The sequence below is a fragment of the Phallusia mammillata genome, chromosome 2 (genome assembly GCF_965637545.1).
Source record: "Phallusia mammillata chromosome 2, kaPhaMamm4.hap1.1, whole genome shotgun sequence".
Taxonomy (NCBI): domain Eukaryota; kingdom Metazoa; phylum Chordata; class Ascidiacea; order Phlebobranchia; family Ascidiidae; genus Phallusia; species Phallusia mammillata.
The window spans coordinates 19,877,892-19,898,319 of record NC_137253.1 but is presented as its reverse complement, the minus strand read 5'-3'; the positions used below and the strand labels follow the sequence as shown (position 1 = coordinate 19,898,319).

General features: G+C 37.8%; 3 protein-coding genes across 4 annotated transcripts; all 3 read left to right on the top strand.

The window, feature by feature from the left end:
* Positions 1–72: 72 nt before the first annotated feature.
* On the top strand, positions 73–5,430 carry LOC145213705 (V-type proton ATPase catalytic subunit A-like). Of its 2 annotated transcripts, none has more exons than XM_080082072.1 (15): positions 73–226; positions 949–1,077; positions 1,154–1,228; positions 1,394–1,533; positions 1,748–1,885; positions 2,230–2,381; positions 2,792–2,954; positions 3,143–3,251; positions 3,391–3,460; positions 3,555–3,722; positions 3,971–4,120; positions 4,269–4,386; positions 4,457–4,551; positions 4,623–4,896; positions 5,178–5,430. In XM_080082072.1, exons 1-14 carry the CDS (start codon positions 145–147, stop codon positions 4,885–4,887), a joined length of 1,854 nt encoding a protein of 617 aa, XP_079938198.1. In that variant the 5' UTR covers positions 73–144; the 3' UTR covers positions 4,888–4,896; positions 5,178–5,430. The 2 variants fall into 2 exon arrangements, with proteins under 2 accessions (XP_079938198.1, XP_079938199.1); XM_080082073.1 differs by having other exon boundaries at positions 4,623–4,912.
* Positions 5,431–7,479: 2,049 nt separating this feature from the next.
* On the top strand, positions 7,480–14,416 carry LOC145214745 (gap junction delta-2 protein-like). The gene is made up of 8 exons (XM_080083349.1): positions 7,480–8,439; positions 8,707–8,817; positions 9,026–9,160; positions 9,581–9,763; positions 10,437–10,504; positions 10,726–10,921; positions 11,697–11,879; positions 13,095–14,416. The coding sequence occupies exons 2-8, from the start codon at positions 8,782–8,784 to the stop codon at positions 13,539–13,541; spliced, it is 1,248 nt and encodes a 415-aa protein (XP_079939475.1). The 5' UTR covers positions 7,480–8,439; positions 8,707–8,781; the 3' UTR covers positions 13,542–14,416.
* Positions 14,417–17,738: 3,322 nt separating this feature from the next.
* Positions 17,739–20,295, top strand: LOC145215381 (helix-loop-helix protein 15-like). The gene is made up of 3 exons (XM_080084077.1): positions 17,739–19,276; positions 19,338–19,415; positions 19,521–20,295. Exons 2-3 carry the CDS (start codon positions 19,339–19,341, stop codon positions 19,675–19,677), a joined length of 234 nt encoding a protein of 77 aa, XP_079940203.1. The 5' UTR covers positions 17,739–19,276; position 19,338; the 3' UTR covers positions 19,678–20,295.
* The last annotated feature ends 133 nt before the right edge of the window (positions 20,296–20,428 follow it).

The window sequence follows — 20,428 nt, the reverse complement described above, 5'->3', positions numbered from 1 at the left end:
TTGATGCCTTGATGGTTAGTTTTTTGTGTCTTTAACTTATCTAGATTTACTTAACATAACGAATATTGAAAATAATATTAACGTCCTGTTGTTGTGCAAGGTAAATGTACAGATTTTCTGATTTATTTTAAAAACGACATAAACATGAAGCAGGATTATTTGCCAAAAATTCGAGATGTGGAGAAGGAAAGCATGCTTGGCACAGTGTTTGGTGTTTCTGGACCTGGTAAGAGCACCAAACAAACTTTGTCCTGTAATTGTTTACTGTCTTTCGCAGGTTATAGATTCACATTAAGTTCTGTTAACTAAAAACTTTTCATGTATTTAGTTAGATTGCCCATTTTGCACAGTAAACACTAAATAAATTTGTCAAAGACTTTCACCAACAATAATGCATTTCCTGGTTAACCAGTTCTACATTTTCCACAAAAGTAGATCTCAAATATATCTCTAAAAAATCGAGTCTCGATTCCCGAGAAATTATGTCACATATCATTAAAAAAAGTAAATTTGACGCTCCTCATTGCATGTATTTTTTGTTTCAACTCGCCCCTAGAGCGCACTGGGCACAATACTTTCTTCATTTGCTCCCCTAACAGCAATTTTTAACATGTGTGAAACTAAAATTGAACCTTTTTCGGGAAGTAGTCACGCTTGGGTGCATTATATCTATAACATGACCCACAGTTGCTTAGTTTTTTGCTGGTTTGGTAGCAAAAAAATAGAGGAACCCTACAGTAGACTCATGTAACTGGCCTTTTTCGTGTTGCTCCTGAAGCCCAATATTGTAGGAAACTTGCCTAATTAGCAGAAGTTGATTATGGGGTTTGTACCATAACATCAAAATTTGAAGATATGTTGTACACATCAACTCTACCAGCACAGATATTTGGCCAAAAAAAATCTACGACCACTAGCGGTTTTAATCATGCCTTGATATAATTTCAGTGGTTACAGCTGAACGTATGTCTGGAGCTTCTATGTACGAGTTAGTTCGTGTGGGACATTCTGAACTTGTAGGTGAAATTATTCGTCTTGATGGAGATAGAGCTACTATTCAAGTCTACGAGGAGACATGTAAGAACATAGGCTTCACTATCTTTTGCAACATATCATTAAGTGTACATAACTAATGTAAATTTTAATAATTCAGCTGGTGTAACTGTGGGAGATCCTGTACTTCGAACCGGAAAACCCTTATCAGTGCAGCTTGGACCTGGAATATTAAGTAAGTAAAAATCATATGTCCGATTTTTGTTAATGCAAGGATGTATGTGATTTTTAAGTGTTTGATGTACTTGTGCTAGCATAATGTTTGGCAAAAAAGTCACTGGTCTCATGTGTAATAAAGTCGCATGTGTCTCACATTTTAATGCATGATTTTTATACACAGATAACATTTACGATGGTATTCAGCGGCCCCTGCAAGTGATTCAACAGCAGACACAGTCAATTTACATACCTCGTGGTGTAAATACTTCTGCACTTAACAAAACTGATCAGTGGGACTTCTCTCCTGTCAAAACTTACCAGGTTGAGCAGAAAGTGTCCCTCTGTACTTCTGTTGAAGATATATATAGTACTTAAATGTAACATACATAAAACTGTGCTTTGTACACATTCGTCAATGTGTCTCTTTTACTTTAATTCAGTAAGGTAATTGTTATGGCCCATGTCCATGTATTTTAAAAGAAATTTATTGTCTGTTGCCTGAACTGTTTTTCAAATAACAAAACTTTATCATCAGGTTGGAAGTCACATAACAGGAGGGGATGTTTATGGATTAATCCAGGAAAACACACTGATCCAACACAGACTAATGCTCCCACCTAAAGCACATGGAAGAATCACTTACATTGCTGAACCTGGAATGTACAACGTTGATGTGAGTTAAATTAATGTACTGCTGAGGACTCAGTAACCACACACTGTTGCTGCCTGCATATTGTATGCAAACTATAAACAACAAAATACACAAAATATTTAATAGACCGGTTTAAAGCAGTTTTGTTTGCCAAAAACCTGTTTGTTTTTTTACAAGCGACCCCCTAAAAATTGTATGAAATACAAAACAACTTGCAAGCATATTATGGTCTGGCATTTTTACTACAATAAATTACCACAGAATGATAAATTGTTTTACCAACCCTAAATAAACACTTTACCTAACAGTTACCAATGTTCAGTTTTGAGATAAAGTAAGTGTTGAAGTGTCATCCATCATGTTAGGACACAGTGCTGGAAGTGGATTTTGATGGTTCAGTAAAGAAGTATAGCATGATGCAAGTGTGGCCTGTGAGACAACCCAGACCATGTGTGGAGAAGCTGCCTGCCAACCATCCCCTACTTACTGGTCAGCGTGTACTTGATGCTTTGTTTCCGTAAGTGTCCTGTTGTTGCTCTCCTTTTTCCCTATTCTTTTTGCTTCATTGCATGTGGTTCTATTTCCATGTTTTAGTGAAAATAGATAAATTTTCACCTATGAAAGATTGGATTGTGTGCGTTGTTACTTATGATCTGGTTGACCACTAGTTAACGAACAGTACCAAAAACCTTTATTAAAAAAAATTATTTAGCAATAAAAGGCCATAATTTGATAAAGTTTCATATGTCAATGGTTGTTGTAGCAATTTACACTTTTAGTTAAATTATTCTAGCCATTTTTTGAGAAAATTCAGTTTATTGCATAATGTGGTTAATTGCATAAAAACACCTGTTTGTGTGAATAACCAGATTTGTATTTATTGGCATTCTTAAAATCACTTTAATATGCATGTGTGAATTTTTCCAGTGCTGTGCAAGGTGGTACTACTGCCATTCCTGGTGCTTTTGGTTGCGGCAAAACTGTGATTTCACAATCTCTTTCCAAGTTCTCCAACAGTGACATTATTGTATATGTTGGATGTGGTGAGAGAGGAAATGAAATGTCTGAAGTGCTTCGTGATTTCCCAGAGGTCAGTGTAAACTGACAAATAACTTTAACATCACACCAAAAAAACGGTTAAAGTTACACAAACAATAATGTAAGTTTAGCGACAAACTGCCAAAATGTTAGCTTCTGTTTGACCAAAATTAATCTTATGCAATTGTTGTAAATTGCAAAAGGTGGTTTGTAAAAAAATGTTATGTGTTCTGATTTTAGTTAACAGTTGAGCTTAATGGAAAAACTGAATCTATCATGAAACGTACAACGTTGGTTGCCAACACATCTAATATGCCTGTGGCTGCCCGAGAAGCTTCTATTTATACAGGTGGGTATTTGTTCAATGTTTGGTCATCGTTATACATGATTATTGTAGTTCTTCTACTTCAATCCTGCTTCCGTGATATCTAATTGACTAAAATAATTGTAAAAAAAATTGTAAAACAAACTAAAAACAATATGTGCAGGAATCACTTTATCTGAGTATTTCCGTGACATGGGATACAACGTTTCAATGATGGCAGATTCAACATCACGGTAAAGATAGTTTCTATAAACTGAAACATTTACAAATTTGATGCACCCCGTAACCACATCATTTTAACCAACGAATTATTGTTGTGCTTATTAGTTGGGCCGAAGCTCTTCGTGAAATTTCGGGTCGTTTAGCTGAAATGCCTGCTGACTCTGGTTATCCAGCTTACTTGGGGGCAAGATTGGCTTCTTTCTACGAGAGAGCTGGACGAGTTACATGTATGGGAAGTCCCCTTCGTGAAGGCAGTGTGTCACTTGTGGGAGCGTAAGTTTACTTGCGTATGATTAATTTTTTTGGCTTTGTTGCGTTGCGTATATTGGATTAGTGTAGAGTTTGTATTGTTTACAATATATAGTTCATGAACTTGTCAAACGGGCAAAACGTTTGCAATAAAAAAATCTTGGTTTGAGTTTCTGAGTTTTCTGTTTTCTACACCCTGCAATTAGTACTAATTTCCTTATTGTCCTTTACCAAAGGTTTGACAATTTTAGTCATAATATTTTTTCGTTTAGTGTGTCGCCACCTGGTGGTGACTTCTCCGATCCTGTGACGTCAGCTACTCTTGGTATCGTCCAAGTTTTCTGGGGTTTGGATAAAAAGCTTGCCCAGAGAAAACATTTCCCTTCTGTCAACTGGCTCATCAGCTACTCCAATTACACAAGGTGGATGCAAATATAATTTCAACTTTAAAAATGGCATTAAAAAAACTGTTTATTTTTACTCCAATACAAACTAAATACGATATTATAGTGTGTGCAACGCAAATGTGCATTAATCTTATTTAAAAGAGGTTTTGTTTGGTTTTCGCAGATCACTAGACGATTATTACGACAAAAATTTTACTGATTTTGTGCCTTTGCGAACAAAAGTGAAAGAAATTCTGCAGGAAGAAGAGGAATTGTCAGAAATTGTGCAACTCGTTGGAAAAGTAAATTTCAAATCCCGCTCTCTCCCAAATTTTCAACGAAAAAAATTAAACGAAATAATGTTTGTTGCAGAGTTCCTTGGCAGAAGCTGATAAAATTACTTTGGAAGTTGCAAAACTCATTAAGGACGATTTTCTACAACAGAATGGGTTTTCGGCATACGACAGGTACCACACCATCTTTACTGTGCTTAGAATAATTTTAAAGATATTTTTCATTTGTTTGTCGAATTCTACAGATACTGTCCGTTCTACAAGACGGTTGGTATGATACGTAACATGATTGGCTTTTACGACATGGCCCGTGCAAGTGTGGAGGCAACAGCCCAATCTGACAACAAGGTCACGTGGTCCGTCATCCGCGAGAGCCTTGGTGACGTCATGTACCGTTTGTCGTCGATGAAGTTCAAGGACCCAGTGAAGGATGGAGAAGCAAATATTAAGCGAGATTACGAGCAGTTGTACGATGACATGCAAACCGCTTTCCGTAGCTTGGAGGACTAAAATACCAAGGTATAAGTTTCACAAGGTGGGCACGAGTAATATATTTTGTTCCATTGATGCCCCTCTGCATTTTTTTGTTTAAAAATTTTTCTGTAATTTTTATTGTTTGAAATTTCAAAGTGTAAACACATAGTACTTTTCACTTTGAGATTTCCTGCAATCATGGATTAATGACACTAAATCATGGCAGTCCGTTGTTTTACGTGCAAGGAGATTTCGTTGTTAAGGAAAGATTTTCATTTTTTTACATTTATCTCTATGTCTTAATCACGTATTTGTGCGTTTTACAGATTGGTACCATCATGTTAAGATTTTCAGTGCAATAAAACATTACTGTTCATCTGTTGCATTGGCGTTCAACGATTCTCCACCAGAAATCAGATCTCCCGGTATTTGTACGATCCTCCTGAATACTTTTATGCTCTTAGAGTCTCGTGTATTTTCCCCATCGTGATCGTTGACCAACATTACATTGTATCGTTTCCAACTTTTTCGTGTCGAATTTTTGTCTGTGATGGAAATAAATATTATTGCAACAAACAACAGGTTTTCACACCAATGGTTTTGGTTTCTGTATTTTCAATGTAAAGGATATATGTTTTCAACTTAATCTGTACGCTGCATTCAAGCACACACATGGTACCGGTATGAACTTACGTTTTTAAATATAAAAACTCGTCTAATAAAAAACACTGTTTTGTCAGTGAATAAATCTTCTTAAAAGTTGTAACTAAACACGTATATCATTTCTTTTTCGATTCTTGAACCGCTTCCCGACTCGCTGTGATTACAAATCTTAGCTGACGTTAAAAATTCGAATTGTACTTGTATTGGAGTATTTTTTAAAAGGTAAGAGTTGTGTGACTAAATTTGTTTTTATGATTATTATCTTCTTGCATGTTCTGAGAATATTTGGGCAAACTCTAACGTTTTGGGATCTTAAATCTCAACTGCCGCACTTTTATCCAAAGTTTAGTTTCAAAATTAACGGCCTATATTACGTCGATATTGAGGGCGCTGTTGGGAGTTTTGACAAAACGTAGACATTTAAATCCAGCCCCGCGAATAACAGAAATAAGTTTTACCAACAGGACAATGAGTTTTACCAACTGTGAGCTGAAACCAAATTTAACACGCACTGCAGTTTGCCACTTCCAAAGTTTCACGAGCGAAAAATCTTTTGTAAAAATCTAATTCGGTATAGCGCCTTCAATGGGCCTGGCGTACTGTGATTTGTAAAAATCTAGTGCATTTTTTGAACTCTACCTTTAAGTTACGGATTGTATTGGCTGCATTTTGAGTTTTAGCACTTCCACTTAAGTTTGGTTGTATACAAAACATTTTTGTCACTAAGAATAAACACATATAGTGCTTACCTATCCGTTGTGAAATCGTACATTCATTGAGAACTAAGTAATCTCGTGGATCAATCTCTCACATCTGAAGGACGCCGAGCATTATTGTAATTCCCTGGAAATACAAACAGCGCTTGCCGACTTGCGGATTACGTGGTGCTTTAAACCCTTCCGCATAAATCTTGATTTGCTTTACTGCAATAAAAATGCTATTGTACTAGAATAGTTTTTTGATTTCACTATTAATACGGACTTATTTACCCTTTTCATTAATTTGTTGTAGGTTTATGAACGTACATTTATTTTAATCCAATAACTTCTGCTAATATAACTTAGATCGGCAATTAAAGAAAATATAATCAATGTCAAAATTGTTGTTACAATTTTCCCCATATAATACAGTCTTCTGTTAATACATCTCGCTGCACACCTGTCACAAACAATAACAAAACAGCTCAGCACAAATCAATATTCAAAAAACATAGTGAGACACTGAGGCTTAAGCTTAAAAGAAAAACCAAACATCTCAACTGAGAGTGAGTTAAGTGTTGTATGCTATAGGTATTGTTCAATTTCCACGATGTGCAAATTGTATTGATTATTTTGATGATTACAATTGGAATGGGATGCGAAACCTCTACGTCTTGCAAACCCAGACGGTGAATTCGTCGCAGTCTGCGCGATTCAATAAACTTGACTCAGTCCGGTTTGGAATGTGGACTGTCCATTGAAAAGTGTCCGATATGTATGTTTGTTGTATGGTTGAAGCTTATCGAGGGTCTTGAGCTGTTTTATCTCACCAGTCATATAGTGGCTTTCAGCCAAGCGCTTCGTCGGAAGAGAAACGTTGCCAAGAGCAGTCACAATTGAGACATTAGCAACAGGACCGCTCGCAATTGCCATCGGTCGCGAGTTGGTTTCGGTTGAAAGACGGTTTTCTAACATTCGTATGTAAGCAGGTGCGTCAGGCAACCCGCAATTATGAGTTCAGTGTTGTCATGGCACTGTTCCCATGCGATGTATTGTTGCTAGCGTCATTTAAAATATGGAATTATTCGCTTGAGTTGCTTTCAGACCAATTTGCAGGCATTTAGTTCGGTTTCAAATTATGCTGGTAGCTTAAATGCATCGCATGTTAAGTTGTTCATTGTACAGCATATGTCAAGAATATAGGTAAGCGTTTTATATTTGTTGAATGGTATATATTAATTTTACATGTACAACTTAACTTTTTGATAGACATTGTTACCGGAACATAGAAAAGTGAAAAGACTACTGGGTTGGTGGTTTGAATTGAAACATCGGGTCGAAGGTTGTCTTCGACAAATCAATACAAATTATCTCGGGCTGTCGTCAGTGCGACTAGCAAATTGAATTTACCTTTTTGCGTTGGGTTCCACTTTCCGTCGAGCTTAATGCATGTCGCCGTACATAGCGAGAGTTATCTACATGCTGCACCGATGCAAAAAGCTTTTGTCAGTAATTGGCCGCAAGGAATATTGGTCGATAGTAACCCGGCATTGTGTCACTAGGTTGGACCCTAGTTTGCAGACAACGTTTCAGAGCCGGGTATGGTGGTTGTAAGTTTTATTCAGAAGAAGTCGCTTATTGTCCGGGTACAAATTTGACAAAAGCGTTTGAGTTAAATGCTGGAAAGATGTACTACGTAGGCCAATTCAACCGTCAACTGACAGTATAAATTATTCAGCGCGCTGGTCGATCGTATTAGACAAGCAAGTCTAAACATTATTGGGACAATAACTAGTGGCGTCCGCTGCTCAATTCATCACCCGGACTTCGGTTAACCACAGAACTTCTTAGCTTTTCTATAAATTTAATTTGGTGTTTAAAAACAGAAAATAATAAGTTTTAGGCAATCCCGAGACAGTTTTCAGTTGGTGTAGGAATAGATAAAATGAAAACACGGATGATTTCATGTATAAAGTTATTGTAAATGAATCACCAAACATTTTAGTCCGTCCGCTGTGGGTCCTGAGAGCAAGTTTTATTGTTTTTCCTTCTGAAGTCGGGACCTCGTCTTATCAGCAAGTGCGCATGACCAAGAAATCAATGGGAGGCGTTTGACGTGATGCATGATGACAAGGAACTTTCTCATCGACTTCGCAACTCATTCAACTGGAATTATCGTTAGAAGGCTAAAGGGCGTTCGGAAATTAGGAAATTTCTATTCGGCAAAGTAAATCAATTTATAACCTAGACGCAATACATGTCGGAAAGTTTATTTAAAGTAGAACTACTTTATTGCTAGTGCTATAAATTGGTCACAACCGAATTTGTAGGTATTTTTAAGGCAGGGCAAACAAATGTCAAGGTACTAAATAGTTTTTACAGTGTATGCTTATGAAGCTAAAAAATTTGTGAAATATGGAACTGTTTTCAAAACAATTCTCCTGTCAATTAACAAGGTTTCTTCGCTGTAACTTTTATTTCAAATTTCTTGCAGTGTTTGTGTGTTAGGTTTAAATCAAGAATATTGGATTTACTGTATTTATATAAGCACTTCTAAAAGAAACATAAAATGTCTTGGCATTTCGTTGAACGATGGCTACAAAAGGTTGGTTTGTATATTCTTGACTTTATTTTGTTAATATAGCCATGCAGAAACTGTTTTTAACAAAACATGAAATATATTTTCCTTCATTTGTAACCAAATCTACTACAACCCTTTCAAAAAAATTCGTTTGTGTATTTGGAATAAGGTTTTGATGTTTTTTTTTTATAAAACTGATTCTTAATATACTAAGTCGTATTGGCTCTTATAGGTCAACCAGCACTCTACCTTGATCGGAAAGTTCTGGATCACCTTTCTTATCGTGTTTCGTATTGTCGTGGTCTCGAGCGTTGGTGATCGGGTGTATTCGGATGAACAGAGCGAGTTTAAATGCAATACGATGCAGGTGAGTTAACTCATTGCCCGCTCTATTTACTCGCATCTGTGCTCACGTGATCACACATCAATATTACATATGCTGCCGTGTGACGTTATAACGCACGTAGTCGGCACTTGCATACATTTTCACTTCTCGCAACGTGCCCGGTAAATTATTTAAGGTGGAACATAAGCATTGGCCCGAAACCACTCATGACTGACGATCGCTTTAATCCAGCAACCAGGCAAAACTTATTCGCTTTTCCCTTCACTGGTCTGTAAAAAGTCGCACTAATATACAAGCACATCTAACTAAGCAAACCTTACTGTCAGTGATTGGTAAACTTCAACAGACAGGGCCTCAAATAGTAAGATAACGTCTAAAAATGTGTTTACAATAGACGGTAATTTTGGCATTTTAGGTGAATTTTCTTATTTTGTCTTGCAGGTTGGGTGTCCGAACGTTTGTTTCAATCAATTTTCGCCAATATCTCACATACGATTTTGGTCGTTTCAAATCATAATGGTGACGACACCGTCCATCGTGTTTATGGTCTACTCGGCGCATCAAATCAAAAAGAAACCGCCACATAAGGAAAAAACTTCGAGTAGTGGTCCAACTCCGTCGCCGGTAAGTGTCATGTCAGCTGGGTTCCGTAGATATTGAAACCCTCAAACACATACGGCAGGGTCGACTTTGTTGGTGTGGAGATCGTGTTATTGTAGCATCTATCGATCAGTTATGTCCAATGTCTAACAATAAAATAAAGTTAACAATACATTTTTTTATCAAGGATATGCTTTGTTTTACACTTTTATAATAACGAAAAAAATGAAAACTATTTAAATCAAGTCATGTTTGTTTATTTCAAACAAAACAACAAAACGGTCTAATAAAATTCGAGCGGCTTTTCGTCAATGTTACAGAACTTTGGCCATTAAAGAGTTGAAGGTATTGATTCACGCCGGGAAGTTTTTACTTTAATTTAATTTCGTGGGTTTTAAATCAAGACCACGTGGTCCCGGCAGCAATTAGACATAGCACATATCTTCGATCGTGGCACGTATTGCCCCCTACCTCATTTTCTGCAAGCGTCCCCCAGGGAGCTGGCCCTCCTATCTCGCAATTTGTTTTTAGCGCTGTGGAGGTTCCGACTTTGCATTAATCGATTTCGTCGCCAGAGTACAGCGCTTCCTTACATCAATTTCGCCCAGCCGCATTTTCTTTGGTAGCCAGTTATCCTGTCGCACGTCCCAATTTTGCATAATAATAGCGTGCAATTATTTTTACCAAATGTTTGCAGACTAAGAAAGCGGAGATGGCTAACGATCATGGCCAGGATGATGACGATGAAAAAAGAAAACGGAAAAAGTAACTACATTTGGATATTTTTGCAAAGATACAACAAAACGCTCCAGTGTCGCGACACACTTTTTTATTTGGAGACTGTTTATTGTTTTGTTTACTTCGTTTTATCTATTAAAGACGCTTCATAGATCTAAACAATTAGATAATGGACAAAATTTCGGACAATTTTTTTCTCCAAAACATGGACGCCAGACCCCCTTAATTCCGGTATTGTTTGATTTTAGATCTGTGAGACCGACTTCTCTAATGGGGCCCAATGAGGCAAACGAAAATCAAGTTCTGGAATCGCGCAAAATTCGTCAGTCTGTGATCCAGGAAATGTTTGGCGAGGAAAAATCTGCCTTCTCTCAACATTACGTTCTATATGCAGCATCCGTTCTTATGCGAACTCTTGTCGAAGTGCTTTTTATTCTTTTGCAGGTAAACCGCATTCTGTTTTATTAAATTTTTCTGGTGACCTTCGTTGTTATGATCAAATTATAGTTGGACCTAATAAGTGACAGCACGTGTGTGCCATTGCTGTTGGTGATGTCAATCACTATTATCTCAAACCTAATTATAGGTTTGGTTTTATTGCAATGCGTAAAGCCTCAAGCTTAAGGAATTGATCATTTTTTTTCCCTTATAAGCTGTGTAAGCCAATGTATATTTTACGCAATACAAACAGTGATTTTACGTTGCATATCGACGTATCGATGGGTTGGTTGCTATCTAAAAGTCATTGGTCGACAGATGCCACTCCACTTTCAGTCGCTTTTCGATCTCAAATGGCTCTAGTATTGCCAGTTAATTAGGCCAGTGTACAAATGGATCATCGGAAATTAACAGTATAGATTTTCTCAAGTGCTTGCAAATCACTGTGTTATTGTACTAATGGGCCGAAGATCGATCAAGTCCTGGAAACCCTCAACAAATCGTTTCATTCCTGCAGATAGAATTGACCAGACTTTTAATACTATATGTAAACAAGATGCATTTTGTTGCCAATTGACAATTTGCGTGATTTTGGCGTATTAGTTTTTTATGATAGATTACTACAAGCATGTAAAAACTGCCCGACCCCCCCCAAAAAAAACTGATCACATTTACAAGTACAGAATGAAATTTTACTCACAAGTAGTCATTGTTGTCATGTTTTGCCTAAATGCTTCACTTTTTTAATACTATACTAATTTTATATGCTTGTCTTTTTTAGTATAAACTGTTCGGGTTCCGTATTTCGGAGCTCTACAAATGCGAAGGAGCCCCATGTCCAAATGTTGTCGATTGTTTTGTGTCACGTCCGATGGAGAAAACCATATTTCTCTGGTTTATGTTTGTCATCGCTGTCATTTGCCTCACTCTCAACGTTGCTGAGATGTACTATTTAATGTGGCAGGTAATAAGTTTGAAACCTTCTTTCTTTAGGAGATTCTACTAACGTGAGAACTTAAATCGCAAAGGTTTGTGCATTTTCGATAGGTGTCGCTAAGAGCTTCACCTAACATTTAAAAACAAAATTGTATAAAAATACAGGTAAGGGGCACCGTCTAAAACTGCGAGCCGTCTCAACCTGATAAGCCAATATAGCCCACACTGAGCCAGCGCTAATCCCGAGCAAAGACTGCGCCAAGCCCGGATTGCCTGTAGGAGAATGATTTATAGTATTCTTTTTTTTTCACAGGGTTCGAACCCAGGACACTCCCGGGGACGAATCCCGATCAGTTTTTTTATGTCTGTATATGGGTCAGGCGCGCCAGACCATTCGGCCAAGTTCCTGCCCTTTATAGTATTCTTTTAATTACAAACTCTCACCCCAACCCCAATAGCCCTAACCGTGTGCATTTTTCAAAAAAGAGGAAAATTATAATTAGTACATACGGGCTTAGCGGGCTAGGCATCGACTAAGCGGACCTAGGCTTACAGTTTTAGACGGTACCGAAAGGTAAGGGCTATTTCGGCTGGGGTTATGTTTTTTAAAATAAAAGAACAATAAAACCAACTTAAAAACTTAGATTTAAACTAAAGAACCTAACTTTTAGTTTCTAAACTAAAATACGTCAGCAATTAGCAAAGAAACTAGTCAATTTTTGTGATTTGTGTTCTCGCGTTAATAGCTCTACCTTTCTGTAATTGATAATCATTTTGTTTTATGTTTAAACAATGTTTTTTGAAAGCATGAAACATCAAGCAGTGTATGTAGGCAAAGTGTTAGAAATGTCCTACAGGCTAAAAACTTGGTTTAATGTGTTCAAATAAAATTTGGTAATGTAACTTTGTGTATGGAATCGCACACTGTACACACAACTTGAACAAATGTTACGCCTTTTTTCGGTTCTGCTGTAATAACGGGCAGTCAGTACCCAAAATAAAACTTGTATTTATAAAGCTAAAAGCAAAGAGTAAAACGTTAGAAGCAGCGCAGATACACAGTCGCGACAGAACCACCGCTCAGCACCAACTCCAACTGCGGGCTTCTCAGTCGCGTGGTACCACGTCCCCTCGACGATTCGTTACAGCGAACACGACATAGAAATATGTTATGACGTCATATATAGGTGACAAAAATAAAAACGTAACACAAATAATTCATATTGTTGTTTTCCATATTTAGTTCGGCATTCGTCGAACCCGTCTCGAGCGACGACGACGCCAAATGCATCGACAGACGATTTCCGAATCTCGCGGCGTTACTTTGGCTGATGCGGAAATCCTGGACGGTGGAATCCTCTCCGCAAACCAGGCGCCACCTCCCGACTATCGCGGACTTGCAAGTCTCGCCGATGATGACGCTATGGAGCTGGTACCAACAACCGGAGTAAACAAGACCGGAATGGCAATGTCCTTTAGTCTGGACGATGCTATGTTACCCGAACAGGGCAATGTGGTGTCCAGGTTCCAAGCATACGGTGTTGGAAAGCCAGGTAGCGCCGGTGGTTCTTCAAGAAGCAACAACTTTATCGCCCCCGTTGAAGTAACCTTGGTGGACCAGCCTTACCTCGCCAACCCCCGCACAGACAACAACAAACCAAAAACAAATGATTATTACGATTATGTGTAATTGTGTGACGCTGCAACTTTATTGCCACAAAACATTACCTACCCTCTATTTTCAAATGAAGTTTGATACCTTTGCATGGACTTCATCGACTTACAAAGTTCGTAGGATAGTTTTAGATCGCGTAGCTGTAACCTTACCAGTAGTGGTAAAGTTGCGGCGACGGTTCTTGTTGTTTGTAAGAGTAGCCATGCTTAATATCCTGGGAAAGCGTTTGCCATGATGGCAAAATGTTTCGTAAGCCATTAACAGTCAGCATATTCTGTTAACCATCAACAGCATGTTTTATATTCGTATTTAAATCGTATGGACATACATGTTTCACTTTTGCTTCAAACATAATGTCTCAAAGAGAAAGTAGCTTGTCGTACCAGGCTTTCACATTCGTTTTTCGGTGCTTTTTAGGGTTTATTCAATATTTTAGGATTGACACGAAAGCAGACATGTGTGACCCTAACAAACCTTTACGTACTATCCTTTTATGTTGGTGCACATATGACATTGTTGTATGTCACGTTTTTCTTGTACTTATCGCCACGTATTCCTGTCACTTTCAGAGAGCTAAGCAACAGATTGATTTTGTTCAAATGTAACATGAGAATAGACCGTACAACGAGGACCGGGCTACACTTGTCTGTGGGTTTTTTCCCTCCCTCTGTGGGTTTTTCCCCTCCTTGTACCTTTTCGCTACATTTACAATTAACATCTGTTTGTTATTGAATTCAATCATTTGCTTACGAGCTGTTTCAACATTTTTTCTGCACTTTGCCAATCATAGCATTCTGTTCTTGTCCAGCTTTTCATGTGCACATTTTATCTTTTTGCGTAGAGATGCTAATGCGCTGCAGAACTATAAATTTGATCTAGGATCTACTTACTATTCGTCTGATGGTTAAGATACAAAGAAACAAATTTAGTCATGCATAAACAACAGGAAAATATACTAACAACACATCTCATGGGAGACCCACATTTAGCTAATTTTCGATAGGTGGCGCCATGAGCACTTTTTACATTTAAAACGTTATATCACCAAAAATGCTCTCGGTTAGGGCTATTAGGGTCGGGGTAAGGTATAAGCATTTAAAATCCAATAAAACTAGCTAAAAAACTTAGTTACCAATGTAATATTTTCAAAAATTTATTTCCCAACCCAACCTCTTTTTAGCCGCTAAATAAATAATTCAGCTCATTACGCCACCTATCAAAAATTAGCTAAATGTGTGTCTCCCGTGATGGTGTTTATAGCTCTACCTATAAACAACAGCATAACACGCGTCTTTGCAGTGGATCAGCGGTCCCAAAAAAGTCCATCAGTTTCGGAAGTACTGTAGTAACTTGAGTGTTTCAGAAACAGGTACACATATTTGTAACAAAAAGTACTTTAACATAGCTGAGGTAATTATTCAAATTTCTGGCCAATTATCAAGGTTGGTTTTGTGGGTAGAAAAACGTTAAAATTTGTGGGAGCTACAAATCTTATTAGTAGCCGTCTTTGGTGGCGCAAGTCATGAATATTCCACAAACGTTTTTAGTGCCTACACCCTATAGGGTGTTTTGAAATCAAGCGAAAATACTGCCAAATTCATTTTCGAACAAGAACATTATTTGTGCACAACAACGAAAAGTAAAGTTCCAAACAGTCCATCGATAAAGTTTAATTAACTTTTTCATATATTTCCCTTTGAATAAATATCGTTTAAAAAGAAGTCTAAAACCTGCATTTGAAACAAATACGTGTCTAAATTTTACTCAAATAGTCGTCTTCATGAAGACCTGCAGGGTTATATTTGGCATCTAAAAGTAGTTGTATTACGGTCTTCGCTACTGACCAGTAGATGTCAACAGAGATCAAATGAGAGCTAGCGTTTTTGTATACTTTTTAAGTGAATAAAATAAACTTCGACGAAACTATGTTTGATTGCAATAAGCATGTGTACGAAAAGCAAGTCGATGGGTTTTCGTGAAAATTATTCACTTCGAAACAAAATATGTTTGCACACTTCTGCGAGAAAGCAAATAAAGGTCAAATCTTGTCGAGCGGACACCAGTGACCACCTGCAGTCAGTCGATTTTCAATTCGTGTTTTTGTTTTTATGAAATACACCCTCGCCATACAGGTATCGATGATGTGATTATTATAGGAAATAATATGTCGCTTCATTATTGGCAATTGTCATCGACAGAAGGTCGGGGTCTGGAGACCATCGTATATAGATTTCCATCTGTACTTGTTTTGCTATGTCCTTTCTGGGCCAAAAACAGTGGCATTAGGAATCAATAACACCATCTGCCATTTAATTTATCGGCATAGGTTTCCGTTTGTTTATGATCACTGACGATTCGATATTTATAAAACACGGATAGCAAGGCGCAACTTTTACGAGCCCCCTTTTAACTTTTTTTTAGCTGCAATATGTCTTTCCAATTTTTTTGTAGACAATCCTTGTCCTCACGGAAACTTATCATAAAAAATATATAAACAAATGCCAAAAATATTTGCTAAACTTTTTCAAGCGTGAGATTTTTGTAGCTAATGCACATAACAATTGTGAAAACGTGCGATTTGTATATGGGCAAACAATAGGCAACTGCTGCCGCTTTAGATGCGTGTGGTTACTTCGCACAAAGTTTCATATCCAGAAAAGATGACGCAATTACTAAGTGACTTACGAAACATAAAAGCTGCTAACATTCCCACTTAACTGATGAGCAATAGTCAACATACGCCTAGTCTCGTTACGTTTGTATTTAATTTGTTTCTTACAATTTGGTCAAAAGCATACAAAACAAAATACTTTTATATTTGTGATATACCCTGCGCGGACCAACTGCAAAAAGAGTTATTTTAGGATGAGTTGGCCTATAAACGCCACACTTACAAACCGTACGACACGTTTTATATGGCTCAAAGTTAAAACTTTGTTTGAAAGTATATTTTTAAGAAACAGCATGTGCCAGCATGGGATTGCTTTTGGAAGGGACGAATGTGGATTATTCCTCACATTAACTTTACGCTGTTGCGCCATCGAATTAGTTCAGCCCATTGCAAAATTTTTTTACCCGCATTTTGCATCAAAGATGTTGAAGAAATTTGCAACAAGAATCAAGATAGAAGAGTATGATTTAAAATAAACGGTTCATTTGAAAACGTAAACACCCACGCATGTGTCGCAGTCTTTTTTAGATAAGGTCGCTATAATCTCGGCATAATATGTTTCGTTTCCGGACAATGGGTAAACATAGACAAACACATGTCGCCAATAGATGCCAACAATCAATGATATTTGAAATAAACGAAAGGCTGACACTGTTCGCTTTAAACCACCGGAGGCGGGGCGCGGGAAAGTGTGCATTTGCTTTGAATGAGAATTGTTGCAGATGTCGTTCTCATCGACTCCAATCCTAACAATAAAAAGCACTTTCTTCTTTAGTTAAACGTAATGTCTATGGTTGCCATACAATAAAGTTTGCTGTTGAGTCATTTTGTTTCAGATATTAATTCTTAATATCTAGAACGCAAGTTAGGCAATTACAAGTTACAAAAGATTCGGGATAATATTAGTTGTGGTTTGTCGCATATTTACGAAGGTAAGTCAGATGATTATTTGCTTGGTTTTCTTCGTGGGATTAAGCAAAAATGGTGTATCAAAGATTACTCTTGTCACACAAAACTTGTAATAGAGTAAATTCATCATGAAGTTAGATTTACGTTGGAACGGTTACTGACATAGAAAGGAACTGATATTAAGCAAACAATTATGTAATTAACCAGTAATGTTATATTAATTGTTAAAGCGTAAGTATCTATTGTTACGCATTTATCTTCGGCCAGATCAAAACCTCGTAGGTTTACAACATTGTTTATTTAAAGCATCGACTAACGCACTTACAAATCCAGAAAGGTTTGCGATGTTTTCATTGTATCGAAGGGTATTTCGTTTTCTTAAAAATCGCTTGTGTTGGGGGGTTGTAATGATTATGAGTTGCATTTAGCCTTATAGGAAGGTATGACAGCAGGTACCCGCGTTTCGTGTCCGACACGAATGACAGATGTTGGCCTATTGATTTTAAACGCGGGAAACGCCAGATGCCAAGACTTCACGGCATTCGTCTACACACCAAGAAAGCGATCCTTCTTTTCATTTGGCCACCTTAAAAAGTACAACTGTGTCCCTCAATATAGTAAGCAGTAAAACGATTCTGAATATGACGTAATGGGTACTCGTATTGCTCCGCGGTGTCATTCATTGGTATCCTCGATAGACAAAATCACTGCTTTTGAGTATGGTTTACCGCACTGGATGCAATTTGTGTCAGCTAAAAGCTGAAGTGTTTTGGCTATCATGACTAACCATTCTGTTTTTAAAGTTTAGTGGAATTTCATTAAATGGTCGTTTTAGGTGGTGTAAAGTAACACCATAGATAAATAGTAAAAAAGTATTGCTTCGTTCAAACGTTTGTACTTGCAACAGGTGCAAACGCTCGTGCGCACTTGCAATTACTTAGTGGCGTAAGTTATTTAAAGGCTTTCTCGTGTGAGGTACGCCGTACAAATTTGATTACATTACGCATAATTGCTAGAGCAGGTAACTGTGGCAACCAACGGCACAGCTGATACTTGTGGTGGTGTGTCGTTGTTGGAAGGACAGCGGAACCAGAAATAAATTGATCAGCGTATCGAAAATCCATACTGGCTCCGGTGAACACCTTATGTTCGGGCGCATCGTTTCGCCACCCTCGCAGCCCATAACAACGTCAAGCAGATGTCTGATCGAAAAAGACGATGCGAAAATGACTCGAAATGCGGTGTCGTTCCCTCACCATTACGGAGGTGCAAGGTGGAGAAGGTGGACGCATCTGATTATTAGCCAGTCGGCAGTTGCGCAAGTCCAACATGCTGCTTCAAATTGGATTACTCCTAAAGCAAAGAACAGAAAAACTGTTCACAAGAAGCGTTTATTCATAATTTATAGACTTTCGATCGGCCAGCCGTTCTGTAGACAGGCCGGGCATATTCGCCAATACTTGCCCTGACGCTGGTAGAAAGGCCAGGTCCCCTAAATGAAGCCTGGGTCGATGAGTCCGCTTCCCATTAGAGTGTGGCGCCGGACACATCTTTGCAACATCGATCGTTGCCAGAGCAGAATGGAACCAAACACAAAACGTGGAGATTTCTTGTTTTATCCGAATGCATATCGTGTACACCACTAAAGAGTTTATTAAAGGCCTTCTAACTTTGATCGAGTAAGAAAAAGTTGCAAACAGCATGTCAGGTACAGAGCAGAACTTGAAAGGAGCAGTTGATTAAAAAGGTTTTCTTACAGCAACCATTTTTTCAGCAATTCTTGTTTCTTTTGCGCATTAGTTTTGAAACGAACGGTGTTACTGGGTGATTTAAATTTTTGTTTTACTTTTATCCTCAGTGGACGAAGTAAAGCTTGTTTGCGTTGTGTTAAATTAGCACGCCATCCCGCTCAATTGATTGCGTTTAAGCATTTTGTTAAAGTTATTGAAAGCTAGAGGCACGAGAAGGATAACAGTGTGGGGAATGAAAGAAAAGTGCACCAAAAATTTACTCATCTTGGTCGCCAGTCAACTTTAAAGGACATAACAATTTTCTTGCCAAAGTTTTATTTATTTGTTCTCTTTTTCAGATTAATATTATTGCCTGGTGCTTATGTGTACGTATGTTTTTAATTTTTCTTCGAATTCAATCTAACATTGTAACAAAGGAGGTACGTTCTGGCATGTAAGTAGTTCATACTCTTTGTTCATTAAGTCTGTTTTCATTTGCAGAATGAACCACCAAGTTAAACGAAACAACAGCAGAAATGGAAAATCGAAAAGACAAAAACATATGTCTGCCACCAACAAGTATGTTTATTTGTAACATACATGAAGTTAAATTGTAGTTTTTCTTAATTGACTTTAAAATGTTGATCTTGGTTAACCTATGACATGACTCTATTTTTTTGACAGAAAACGCCTGCGCATGATGGCTTTGCATCTCGCGTACGTTCGTCTTCGTCGCCTTCTCCCTCCGACAATTCCCCCACAAAAGTCAATGAGCGAGATCGAAATCTTGCAGCAAACACTCCGGTATATCGTATTTCTCAACAACATGCTTCTCAATTAGTTTATTTGCGTTTCCGGTCAACCGTGCCGATTGTTTCTTTAAGAAAAGCTGGCGGACCTTTTCTTTGTTCCCAAATCGCTTTCAAGCAGGTGTTACATTGAAGTTCTTTTATCGCCGTGTTCCATTTTATTCAACAGTTTTCTTTGTTTGCTTTACTGCATGTTGAACTTTCGCTCACTTGTTGCATCAGCCACCTTTTGTACCCAAGAACGGAGAATACTGATAAGGTGCATTGCAAATGGAATCTTTTGTACTAGATGCCTCAATTCTTATGTTCTTAACGAAGTATCACCACAGGCATTTGATCACTGTGGTAAAAACATAACGTGCTTTTGTAAAACTTGCCACTAACTGCTTTGTGCTTTTCGATAAGTGTTTTGAACGCTCTGTAGTAAAAAAAAAGGCATGGTGTATGTTGTCTATAAAACGTATATAGGTCACCGTGCAATATTTCGGACTTCGCTCCGAGTGCAATAGCAATGTTTTATAGAGCGGTTTATGCCTTTGCTTGGCGTCATTGTTGGACATTGTTGCTGCTTGGTCAAGTAATTTACCGGATACTGTTGGCTTTGGTTAATATGTTCGCGGTGTTTCAGAAATAAATGTAAAGGACATTGAGTGTGAAAATCTAACAAAAGAAGCTCGGATAGTTTTGCCATGGGAAAATGATGTCAAATCTAAAGCTACTTTGCTCCGTATGGTGTGTATTTATTTGTAGGCAAAATGGAGACAAAGTGCAAATGTGAGATGG

Bases quoted from the DNA above. Each gene is read 5' to 3' on its own strand.
- LOC145213705 (XM_080082072.1), top strand. From the start codon at position 145: ATGAAGCAGGATTATTTGCCAAAAATTCGAGATGTGGAGAAGGAAAGC. The intron at 227-948 runs GTAAGAGCACCA...ATATAATTTCAG, and splicing joins GTTTGGTGTTTCTGGACCTG to TGGTTACAGCTGAACGTATG. The intron at 4,552-4,622 runs GTACCACACCAT...CGAATTCTACAG, and splicing joins GGGTTTTCGGCATACGACAG to ATACTGTCCGTTCTACAAGA.
- LOC145214745 (XM_080083349.1), top strand. From the start codon at position 8,782: ATGTCTTGGCATTTCGTTGAACGATGGCTACAAAAG. The intron at 9,764-10,436 runs GTAAGTGTCATG...AAATGTTTGCAG, and splicing joins GTGGTCCAACTCCGTCGCCG to ACTAAGAAAGCGGAGATGGC. The intron at 10,922-11,696 runs GTAAACCGCATT...TGTCTTTTTTAG, and splicing joins TGCTTTTTATTCTTTTGCAG to TATAAACTGTTCGGGTTCCG.
- LOC145215381 (XM_080084077.1), top strand. From the start codon at position 19,339: ATGAACCACCAAGTTAAACGAAACAACAGCAGAAATGGAAAATCGAAA. The intron at 19,416-19,520 runs GTATGTTTATTT...TTTTTTTGACAG, and splicing joins CATATGTCTGCCACCAACAA to AAAACGCCTGCGCATGATGG.